We start from the raw sequence: 10,677 nt of genomic DNA on the forward strand, positions 1-10,677 counted from the left end.
CATCTTAAAAGCATAGTTCACAGTTAAAACATTTGAACGTAAGAAAAATTTATCATGCTTCTGGCCACGATGAATTAACAGGAATCTGATTTGCTCTGCCACCTAAACATCTATAAATCAAAAATGTTATAAAGCTTTACATCATGGCACCATGAGCCACACAGGATAAGGGGTCCCCAACATAAGGGAAATTAACAAGGTGATCCCCTGGGTTGTCCGATATCCCCCAACCCCAACTTCTTGCCTGGATAGAGTTCCCAGGCTGCAGCACAGAAAGACTGAACACAAACAGAGCTCAATGAGTGAAGGAGACAGAGTTGAGAATTCCAAGAGGCCAATGTGACTAGAATATTCTGGGAGTAATGGAGGGGTGAGAGCTGCACAGAGAGGTAGTGCTGGAGAGCTGCAGAGGTCTCCCACCTGGGTGCAGTGTATGACAAAAGGGCAGCGGTGGTAGTTGACTTCCCTTTTCTGGAGTGAGTAGCTGTGTGCATCGTGGTGCCATGTACTGAGATTGTGAAGACAGGAGTTTTAAAAACAAGAGAGATGGGGGGGAATGTGAGTGTGTGGGAGGGGTGGCTATCCCAATACCACAGTGAGACAGACTCACTGTGAGGAGTCCTTGAGACACCCACGTGGAGATGTCAAGTAGTATAATGTTCAATGTCAATTACATCTCCATTAAAAAAAGAAGAAAGAAAAAATAAGAGTAAAAATAAAATAAAACAAGTGTAAAAGTCCACTATGGATTTTGTTTTTTAAAAAAAAAAAAAACAGTTTCAAAATGAGAAGGGAACACGGCATTTTCTATTAGCGCACAGCGGCTCGTCAAGACTTTCACTTCTAAGGTCTGGTCACGTCGTACAGAAACGTGTTACACAAGAAGGGCTGAGAGACACAAGCAGCTAGCTGACAGGGAAGGTTGCTATGCAACAGCTGAGGAAAGCCATCCAGCCAGGCAGAACTGATGTTGGTCACTGGAGAGTAAAAGCTCTGGTCCTAGCAATAGCTTCCATTCAGACACAGGGGTCCTAGAGAGGCTGATATAAAAACGAATATAAAAGTCCACTATGTTAGTTTGTTTAAAAAAAAAAAAAAGAGGTGCAATTTGAAATGGGAGCATAGGACTTTCTTCAGTGATTCTGGAGCACGTGAGCCCTTGGGTGGGACCCCAGTAAGTTCTCTTTTTGCTTCCCATTTTGCATATTGAGAAACCAGGCTCAGAGATGTCCAGTGACCCGAGTGGGCTCACACAGCTAGTGACAGACTGACCCAGCACTCCGTCCCTGGAATTTGGAAGTCCAGCCGAGAGCTTCTATCCACAAGACCACAGCTGCCCCAGGCCCCAGCCATGGAAGGAACCAGGCCAAACATTTACTCTGAATCAGGGCTTGCCATGACTCAGACACACAAGTGCCTGATTGTCCTGGCCGCTCCAGCAGGCACCAGGAAGGCCTCAGGGACAGCCCATTTGTGCCACTCACAGCGAAGGGGCCTGACAGTCAGAGCGGGGAGTGGGCTCCAAGGAACAATTCGCACACCTGGATGGACCCACACAGAGCAGGCAAGGGGTGGGCCTGGGGCCCCCTACCTGCTCCCCCTGGGATGCAGAGCATGAGCTTACGTCTCAGAGAGCGGAAACCCAGTTTGTTGGGACAGATGTTCACAGGGCAGGGGAGGTGGAGTGGATCTGCTGGTCCAACTGAAGAGGGGAGGGTGCCTCGATCCCCGGGGCCAGTGCTAATGGAACACGGGTTTTGGAGTCAGGAAGACCCGAGCCCAAATGCTGCATTTTCACCTCACTGGCTCTGTGGCCTTGTCGAGTGAGTTCAGGGCAATGCGTCTGTCTGTGCCTCAGCTTCCTGATCTGTAAAATGGGGATGCTGACATCCACTACCCAGGGCTACTGTGAGAGGAAGATAATGCCCAGCACACACAAGCTGCCCGAAGAGTGGTTGGGGAAGCGGATGTTCCCAGTGTGTCTGGGGGCTCTAGACACGGATAGTGGAGAACACACAGGGAACTGGTGTCCTCTCGCCATTTCCATTTCTCCTGTTGCAGTTACCGACCGGGCTAGAGACCTCTGTATTGGTGACCTAGGGGTCATTCATGCTGGGGAAGCAGGGCTCAGTGTACTCCAGACCACACCGGAGGAGCTTAGAGGCAAGCGGGAGGGCAGGGCTGAGAAGCATTGTGCAAAGGTGGGGGGACTGAGGGTATGTGATGGATGGGTTGGAACCGCAACACAGGGCGTGCGTGCCCGCGTCCCCGGTCGGTGTCGCGGGGGCGGAGGGGTTGACGGTGAGGGGAATCTGGCGGGAGGGAGAAAACGCCCCCACCCCACCCCGCCCACCCACTGGCGGAACCGCATGCGCACAGGGGACCTGGTGGAAAAGGCTTTTGTTGGGAGAGCGGGCCGGCTGGAGGGGTCCGCGCATGCGCAGGCTGCCCAGCCGCGGGGGGTGGGGGGTGCCGGGAGAAAAGGGGCGGGGTGGTGGGAGCTGCTGTGCTGGCAGCAGTAGGCGAGGGCGCGGCTGCGGGGTTCCTGGTGCTGAGGACGGACGCCATTGGAGCCCCAGGGAAGGTAAGGATCCAGCCCTAGACAGGACCGGGAGAGGGCAAGTGGAACCGGGTACGCTGTGCCCTTCCTCCCCACCCCACCCCCGCCCCCGGATGTGAACAAAGCCCAAGCACGCAGTACTTGAACCCCGTTAGACCCGTGGTCAACAAAGGAGCCGCCCCCTACCATGACCACCAGACCCAGGCTCCCCGACTCGAGCCCTGCTTAACACCGGAGCCCACCATCTGAACACCTTTAACAGACGCGTGTGCTCCGTGCTGAGCTGCCTTAGCGCGGAGGCCCCACCCCCACTCCAACCATTCTGAGATCGGTGCAACCCAACTGACCGCTTTGCCGCCTTCCCCGAGTTGCGATCCTGGCCTTTGAGACCTCCAGCGCTTCCAGTTCGAGCCTCACCTAGTCCGGGGACCGCCCCCCGACCCGCACCCCACTCCATCCATCTTGAGCCCTCCTGTATGAGCCCAGCCTAGACCTGAATCACCTGAATCCCCTCCACTGCGACTTAGAGGGTCCCTGGGATTCATTTTCCCAGAGCTTCCAGCGGTCCCCGTTGTCTGAGCCTTCTCATGTCTTCTCCTCCCCAGCATCCTGGCCGTTAAATCGAGGCGCTTTATTTCCCCTGTCTCAAAGCATCTCTTATGGGACTCTCTGGACCCAAGCCCGCCAGTCCACCCCTTGTTCCAATCCAGCCGCTGGTCTGGGGAGCCTGTGTGACCTAAACTCCCCTTTCAGTGCCGGGTCTCCTCCGACCTCCTCTGTCCTTCTCCTAGGGCTCTGTCTCTGAGGGAATCTACCCCAGCAGCCCTCACCCCCGCCCCAACCTTACACTGCCTGGGAACCCGGTGACTGCAGCCCTCCACCTCCTGAGAGATCCCGCCTCCTGCTGGATCCCGCCCCCTCCCCCTGAAGAGGCCTCCTCATCCCTCTCAGGCTGAGCCCTGTTCTCCTTGGGACCCCCAGCATGGCAGAGGGAAGCTACCGCAAGGAATCTGAAAGGTACAACGTTGAAGACATGGACGAGGGTAGTGATGAAGTCGGGGAGGAAGACATGGTTGAAGGCAACGACTATGAAGAATTTGGTGCTTTCGGAGGCTACGGCGCCCTCACCAGCTTTGACATCCGCATCCTCAGAGCCTTTGGGAGCTTGGGTCCAGGCTTTCGCATCTTAGCGGTGAGGCCCCTCCTCGGCCACCTGCTAGCCCTGGGCCTTCTCTCTTGCGACGTCAGGGAGGATGGGAGGAGGGGGCCGATGAGGGCTGGAGTTGAAGGGGGAAGGACTGCCCAGCTTGCCCCAACCTTCCCTCTCCTACTGGGAGCAGCGGGGGGAGGGGGGAGGGGGTGCCGGGGGCGGGGGGCGGGGGTCGGGGGACGGGGGCGAGGGGGCGGGCAGTGCTGGGAGGGCCTGGGGGCTGGTCGGAGGCTGGCCAGCACAAGGGGAGCTATCTGTGTAGAGCTATCTGCCTTCCCCTCCCCTCCCCTGCCATGCCCTGCCCTGCCCTGCCCTCCCCTCCCCTCCCCTCTCCTCCCCTCTCCTCCCTTGCTCTGCCCTGCCCTCCCTTCCCCTCCCTGGTCTTGCAGAATGAGCCCTGGGAACTGGAAAACCCAGTGCTGGCCAGAACTCTGCTGGAGGCATTTCGGATGGATCCAGAAACACTTGCCAATGAGACGGCTGCCCGTGCTGCCAACGTAGCCCGGGCCGCCGCCTCTAACCAAGCTGCTCGGGCCGCTGCCACTGCTGCCCGTGCCACCTACAATCAGGTGGTCACTAACCACCACCCGGTGGCCACACACCAGGCGTCAGGAGGCGATACCCAGCCCATGACATCTGCTGCCCAGGCTCCGGCAGCCACCCCTGAGACAAGCGTCGCTTCTCCGCACAGCTCCCGGATGCTAGTCAATAGCGAGATGGCTGCCCCTGGGGCTCCAGCAAGGTCTCCACAGCCGCAGACATCCTCCCAGGCCCAGGAGGCTGCGGCCGAGGGCCCTAGTACGGCCTGTGCTTTCCCCCAGGCCTCGCGTGCAAGTGAGATGGATGCCACCCGGCCCAAGACAGCCTTCCTGGGTCAGAACGACGCCTTTGATTTCAGCCAGCCGGCAGGTGTCAGTGGCATGGCCTTCCCACGCCCCAAGAGACCTGCCCCGGCCCAAGAGGCTGCCACAGAGGGCCCCAGTGTTGCCTCCAGGGGCACCCAGGCAGCCTCTGCCGGGGAGGGGGCGGTCACCCGGCCCAAGACGACCAAGTCCGGGAAGGCTCTCGCCAAGACTCGCTGGGTGGAGCCTCAGAATGTTGTGGCAGCAGCTGCCGCCAAGGCCAAGATGGCCACGAGCATCCCTGAGCCTGAGAGTGCAGCTGCCACTTCTCAGCAGAGTGCGGAGCCCTGGGCCAGAATGGGAGGCAAGAGGACAAAGAAGGTGAGACCTCCCTGCTTTCTCCCACCCTCCTTGCTCCCCTGCTTTCTCTGCCCTCTCAGCTCTCTGCCTCCTCCCCTCCCTTCCTCTCCCTCTTCTCCCCCCTCTCTCTTCTCTCAGCTTGTACATGTTTCTCCAAGCCAAGTTTACCAGTTTTTAGTTTTACAAGTTTACTCCACGTAGTCCCTACCCTCGGGCCTGGAGGGAGAAGCGGTTGGCTCAGTGCCTGGCACTTAGTAAGCACTGGGCACGTGTCGTCCACGTGTCATCTACTAGCCTTATTTCCAAGTACCTGGCTCTGGCTAAGATGTGTGCCAGGCGACTCAGGGAGCCTGGTCGCCCTGAGTCTCTCCTCTGTCTAATGGTACAGTCCAAGCACCTGGATGACGAATATGAGAGCAGCGAGGAGGAGAGAGAGCCTCCTGCGGTCCCACCAACCTGGAGGGCATCGCAGCCCCTGCTGACGACTGCGCGGCCTCAGATGGCCCCTCGGCCCCCCATGGCCCTGAGGTCCCAGGTACCCTCAAGGCACGTGCTGTGCTTGCCACCCCGCAATGTGACCCTTCTGCAAGAGAGGGTAAGAAGGAAGCCTGCCCTTCCCCCTATCTCCCTCCTCTCCTCCCTTGTGGGCCAGTTCTTTGAGGTCACCCACGCTTTGATCTCCCCGTGCGCTCTTCCTTCTCCAGGCAAATAAGTTGGTGAAATATCTGATGATTAAAGACTACAAGAAGATCCCCATCAAGCGCTCAGGTGGGCAGCCTGTGCCCCCTCCCTGAACTCTGTCCTTCCCCGCTCCCACCACCCTGCCCTGTGGGCCTCCCACCAGATGCCCTCTCCCCACCACACACACACAGATCAGGCCTGGCCGATGGCTCCATTGACACGGTGTGGGGTCCTGAGCGTGCTCCCCTCAGCAGGGCTGACGGAAAGGCTGTAGCTCTGTGGCTGCTGCTCAGCCCCGGTGCTTTGCCCACCCCTCCCCTCCTGCAGACATGCTGAAGGATGTCATCCGAGAATATGACGAACACTTCCCTGAGATCATTGAACGAGCAACGTACACTCTGGAAAAGGTGGGTGTGGGGCCGGGGGCAGCTCTGTGGAGCAGGAGCAGCAGGGAACCCTTGCCCGCCTCCCCCCTCTGCATCCCCTCAAGGCCCAGGGGCCGGACTGCATGCTCTGGAGGGAAGCCCTCCCTGGCCTCTGCACCTGGGAGCTTCCTCTGCAAGCCTCCTCCCCTCCTTCCTCCCGCTCGTGCTCTCTGAGCGCCTGTGGTCTCCTGAGGTGGCTCCCGTTGTCTCAGCCAGTGGCAGTGCTCCCACAGGGCACTTCGTCCATGGCCTCTCCTCTCCCTCCTCCCCCAGGGCTTGGGGTTCCCCGCCAAGAAGGAGTTCTAACAGGGAATTGAATGACCGCCTGCAGGACACCCAGCTTGGATGTTTGATCTCACATCCCGTTTTCTCCCCACTGTAGAAGTTCGGGATCCACCTGAAGGAAATTGACAAGGAAGAGCACCTGTACATTCTCGTCTGCACACGGGATTCGTCAGCCCGCCTCCTGGGAAAGTGAGAAAGCACAGGAGGCCGGTGGTCTTCCTTGGTGGTGCCTGCCCCCTCCTCTCGAGAAACGGGAAAGTAGGGCTGGGGGGCCTAGCACGGCTCCCACCCAGAGTTAGCAGTGCTGAGCAGCTAAGGGCAGGCAGGGGCAAGTAGCTTGGGGCGAGGCTTTGCGGCTCTCTGGGTTTCAGCCCTGCCCACCCTTCCCCGCCCCTGTCTTCCTGGGAAAGCAAGCTTCTTGATCGCCTCTCTCTGCTAAGGTCCCAGCCAGGGCTTGGCAGAGTGGGCCTCGGGCAGGGGGCAGGGAAAAGAGAGAGTGGGGGGCTGGGGTCTCCAATGGAGTCATGCTCCAGATGCAGTGGGCAAAGGGCAGGGAAGGTCAGGGTGTGCCTCTGGACTCCGGGTTGCCAATTGTCTGCTCCCCCGCCTAACCCCATCCTCGACAGAGCCCTGGGAAGAGGTGTTAGCATCCACGTTTGATGGATGAAGGGCCTCAGTCTCAGGCCGAGGCAGGAATTGTCTGCACCAGGTATAGCAAGCCGTACAGAGTGGGAGGAACTGCCCTGTAGCCCAGCAGTGTGGGAGAGGCTAGTTGGGTGAGCCGGCTGTGGTCACCTGGGCAAATGGCTGCTGGACAGGATCCCTCTTTCTACGCCTTCAGGACCAAGGATACTCCCAGGCTGAGTCTCCTCTTGGTGATTCTGGGTGTCATCTTCATGAACGGCAACCGCGCCAGCGAGGGTGAGTGGCTGGACAGGCAGCTGGGGGGTTGCCGGTCGTCTCACCTCCCTCCGTCTGCTAAACTCTTGTACCTCATCTCTCCTCACAGCTGTCCTCTGGGAGGCACTCCGCAAGATGGGACTGCGCCCCGGGTATGTTTGGGGTCTCTTGGCTCCCGCTCCTCAGTGTGTCCTTGGGCACAGGAGGCCCCAGGATTGCAGTGGCCTAGCGGTCTCTGTGGGGCGTGGCATCCTAGACTAGGTAGAGTGCCAAGGGTCCACCAGGGTGCGTGGGGAAATAGTCCTGAACCCCGAGCCCTCTTCTGCCCCGTGTCCCCTCTCTGTTCCCACACGAGACCTCAGAGACACCATCGGAGCTGGGGGCTCCATCCAGCCCCTCCCTGGGGCCCTGCTGACAAGTGGCTGCCTGGCCTCTGCTGCCAGCCCAGGTGTCCATGAGGACGCCTCACAGGCTAGGAGGCCCTCAGTCCTGCTGGGAGCGCTCCTGCCCAACCCAGGCACTGCCACTCTCTCTAGTCACACATTCCTTTCCTTGCACTCAGGGTGAGGCACCCATTCCTTGGCGATCTGAGGAAACTCATTACAGAGGACTTTGTGAAGCAGAAGTGAGTATCTCTGCCCCCCATTCAGGCCTTCCTCGTGTGCTGCTCTGGCTGAGGACGCCGTTCCCCGGCCCATGTCTTAACACCAGAGGGATGGGTGTCTGGTGTGAGTGTGGGTTGGGAGGATGCGAGTGTGGGGGTTGAGGGGACAATTCCAGGGAAGCCTGGGGAAAGGGGCAGTCTGTAAACACCGGGTGGGACGGTACAGCCCCCACCTCCTTCAGCACCTGCCCTGTAGGCAGTGTCCCGGCTTTACATCTCAGGGGCCTGGGACTCCGAGAGTGGAAACCTGATCACGGCCCTGACTGGAGTAAGGCCCATCTGGGCCTGGAGCCTGGCCCTGCCGATTTTCTAGCCCAGGCTCCCCCCATCATCAGTGCTCGGAGATCTCTTGTGCCCTCACAAAGGCCCCGTGTGCATGTTCATCCATCCGCCGCCCCACAAACACACGTTCACAGATGTTTGGGAGTATGCGTGGAGTCCCCTACTCTTGGTTGACTGTTTCTTCCCATACAGTCGTTTTCTAGGATGGATTCTCCCAGGGTTCAGTCAGGTCACGGACAAGCCCCATGGTGGGTTGTGCTCAGAGCATGGAGCCTGAAGAAATGGCTCCTGCTTACACCAGACCCAACAGGAATCTGGGTTATTGTGACAAGGGGCACAAAACTCGTGGCCTTCCTCTGAACAAGTACCCTACACGTGCCTCCTGTACCTCCCCATGTCTACTGGGCAGGAGCAGTGGCCTAGGGATGTGAGTCCCTCCATTTAGGAGGCAGAAACCCTGGGAGCCGGTGTGGAAGTGGGGGCAGGGGCTGCGGGGCCAGGGCAGACCTCCTGCAGCAGCTGAGCTGCAGCCTCGGGGCTGGGAAGGAACTACCTGGGAGCCACCGGAGCAGCCACAGGTGTGCCTGTCTGGGAGCAGAGGTTGGTTGTCCTCTCTCACACAGGTACTTGGAATACAAGAAGGTCCCCAATAGCAGCCCACCCGAGTATGAGTTTCTCTGGGGTCTGCGCGCCTGCCATGAGACCAGCAAGATGAGGGTGCTGAGATTCATCGCCCAGGTAAGGCAGAGCCTGTGTTCTGGCTGCATCTTCCCATACCTGGTTTGTGTCTTGGTCCCGGCCTCCTGACGCCGTTTGTCCAGTGAGGACGCCAAGGCCCAGCAAGGTTCCCAAGTCGCTGACACCAGTTCACAGGCTGTAGGGAGTGGACGGGGTGAAATCCCAGGTCTGGCACAGAATGACGGGAGCCTGATTTCAGTCGTGTGGGTCTTTAACATGATTTCACAAAGCGCTTAAGCGAGTGAAAGGCGGGAAGCGGGTGCTGAGCGAGGTAGGGTAAGTGTGCAAACGGTTGCTGTGCTTCCATCGCAGTATCAGAACCGAGACCCCCGGGAATGGAGGGCTCATTTCTTGGAGGCTGTGGATGATGCTTTCAAGACGATGGATGTGGATATGGCCGAGGAGCATGCCAGGGCCCAGATGAGGGCCCAGATGAACATCGGGGAGGAAGCTCTGATTGGACGGTGGAGCTGGGACGATATCCAGGTGGAGCTCCTGACCTGGGATGAGGACGGAGATTTTGGCGACGCCTGGTCCAGGATCCCCTTCGCTTTCTGGGCCAGATACCATCAGTACATTCTGAATAGCAACCGTGCCAACAGGAGAGGTACCTGGAGGGCTGGTGTCAGCAGTGGCACCAATGGCGCGGCCAGCGCCAGCATGCTCGATGGCCCCAGCACCAGCTCCACCATCCGGACCAGAAACGCCGCCAGAACTAGTGCCAGCTTCTTCTCCTGGATTCAGTAAGATTGGAGGTCATTACACGGGACTCTGGAGGCTGGGGTGGGGAGGGGCTGGGAGATATCAGGGGCAGGCCTGGGGTGTCCTGGGGGAACGAGGAGAGCGGGACAAGACACTCAGTCTGTGCTTGCTGTCCCTCACATGCATTGACACCTCTACTCTGGCTTTTGTGTCTCCTGGTTCCAGGCAGCCCTGAGGAGCTGCGGCAGTCCCCCGCCGAGCCAGAGTGCCTCCGCTGCCCGGTCCCCGACAGAGCACTCCAGGCCCGCTTCTCCCCGTCCATGGAAGATGGCATGCAAGATGACACACTCTATGCCCTTCCTGCTTTCATTGTGTGCTTTTCTCGTGCTGTCGTGTTTTGGGTATCTGTGTTACATTAAAGTTGTGAAATCAGTCGGTTGTTTCCTCTTTTTCCTGGGCAGGTGTGGCTCTGAGCAGCCCGAGGATCAGGCCCTCGGGGACAGGCGGGGGCCGCCTCTGCCTAAAAGACAGGCAGGTGTGGGTGGGTCCGGTGCTGGGAAGGGCAGAGATGCCCCTGAGGGGGGGGCAACCATGAGTTTCCAAAGGCTCTGGTCCCCAGCATCATGATCTCCTACACCGTGTGCCCAGTCAAACACAGGGGCGGTTCACAGGAGCAAGGGTGGGGTGGAGGGCTGTGAGCTGGTGCCACTGTCCCTCCCACCAAGGCACAGGCTCCACAGACATCCCCCAGGACCTACCTGCCCCTCCCCATCTCTGGAGTCGCTGTCCAGGATTCCTTCCCTCATCAGCCACACAATTGTAGGACCTCATGCCTCTTCCCGAGTCCTAAGGACAGCGAGGTAGGCCTCACGGTGACATCCTCACACCTCCAGCAGGTAGAGCAGAAAGCATCATAGGCAAGACAGCCTGTTTCATGGGAGAAAGCTGCAGGTAGACCTGGACAGCCCATTGCCCATGACCATGACCCGAGACTCTTTGGGAGGCTCCAGGGTACTTCTCCATGGAAG

General features: G+C 59.0%; 1 protein-coding gene and 1 non-coding gene across 5 annotated transcripts; both read left to right on the forward strand.

Moving 5' to 3' along the window:
* Positions 1-2,449: 2,449 nt before the first annotated feature.
* Positions 2,450-10,083, forward strand: LOC102268359 (melanoma-associated antigen D4). 4 transcript variants are annotated; one of them, XM_005902238.2, is made up of 13 exons: positions 2,450-2,584; positions 3,542-3,752; positions 4,160-4,993; positions 5,361-5,567; positions 5,677-5,740; positions 5,981-6,060; positions 6,461-6,552; positions 7,205-7,284; positions 7,373-7,415; positions 7,826-7,888; positions 8,833-8,947; positions 9,260-9,690; positions 9,875-10,083. In XM_005902238.2, the coding sequence occupies exons 2-13, from the start codon at positions 3,543-3,545 to the stop codon at positions 9,882-9,884; spliced, it is 2,229 nt and encodes a 742-aa protein (XP_005902300.1). In that variant the 5' UTR covers positions 2,450-2,584; position 3,542; the 3' UTR covers positions 9,885-10,083. The 4 variants fall into 4 exon arrangements, with proteins under 4 accessions (XP_005902300.1, XP_005902301.1, XP_070222795.1 ...); XM_005902239.2 differs by having other exon boundaries at positions 2,451-2,584; positions 9,260-9,702; XM_070366694.1 differs by having other exon boundaries at positions 2,459-2,584; positions 3,352-3,752.
* Positions 8,460-8,586, forward strand: LOC138986739 (small nucleolar RNA SNORA11). Its single transcript, XR_011463422.1, has one exon. It is a non-coding gene; the product is annotated as a small nucleolar RNA SNORA11 (small nucleolar RNA).
* Positions 10,084-10,677: the final 594 nt, after the last annotated feature.

Source organism: Bos mutus, unplaced genomic scaffold (assembly GCF_027580195.1).
Source record: "Bos mutus isolate GX-2022 unplaced genomic scaffold, NWIPB_WYAK_1.1 CTG1063, whole genome shotgun sequence".
In the NCBI taxonomy this organism is placed as follows: Eukaryota; Metazoa; Chordata; class Mammalia; order Artiodactyla; family Bovidae; genus Bos; species Bos mutus.

What these genes read in the sequence shown, in the direction of transcription:
- LOC102268359 (XM_005902238.2), top strand. Translation starts at nt 3,543, where the DNA reads ATGGCAGAGGGAAGCTACCGCAAGGAATCTGAAAGGTACAACGTTGAA. An exon ending in CAACGTACACTCTGGAAAAG is followed by an intron (nt 6,061 to 6,460) that starts GTGGGTGTGGGG and finishes TCCCCACTGTAG; the next exon opens with AAGTTCGGGATCCACCTGAA. An exon ending in CGGCAACCGCGCCAGCGAGG is followed by an intron (nt 7,285 to 7,372) that starts GTGAGTGGCTGG and finishes CTCTCCTCACAG; the next exon opens with CTGTCCTCTGGGAGGCACTC.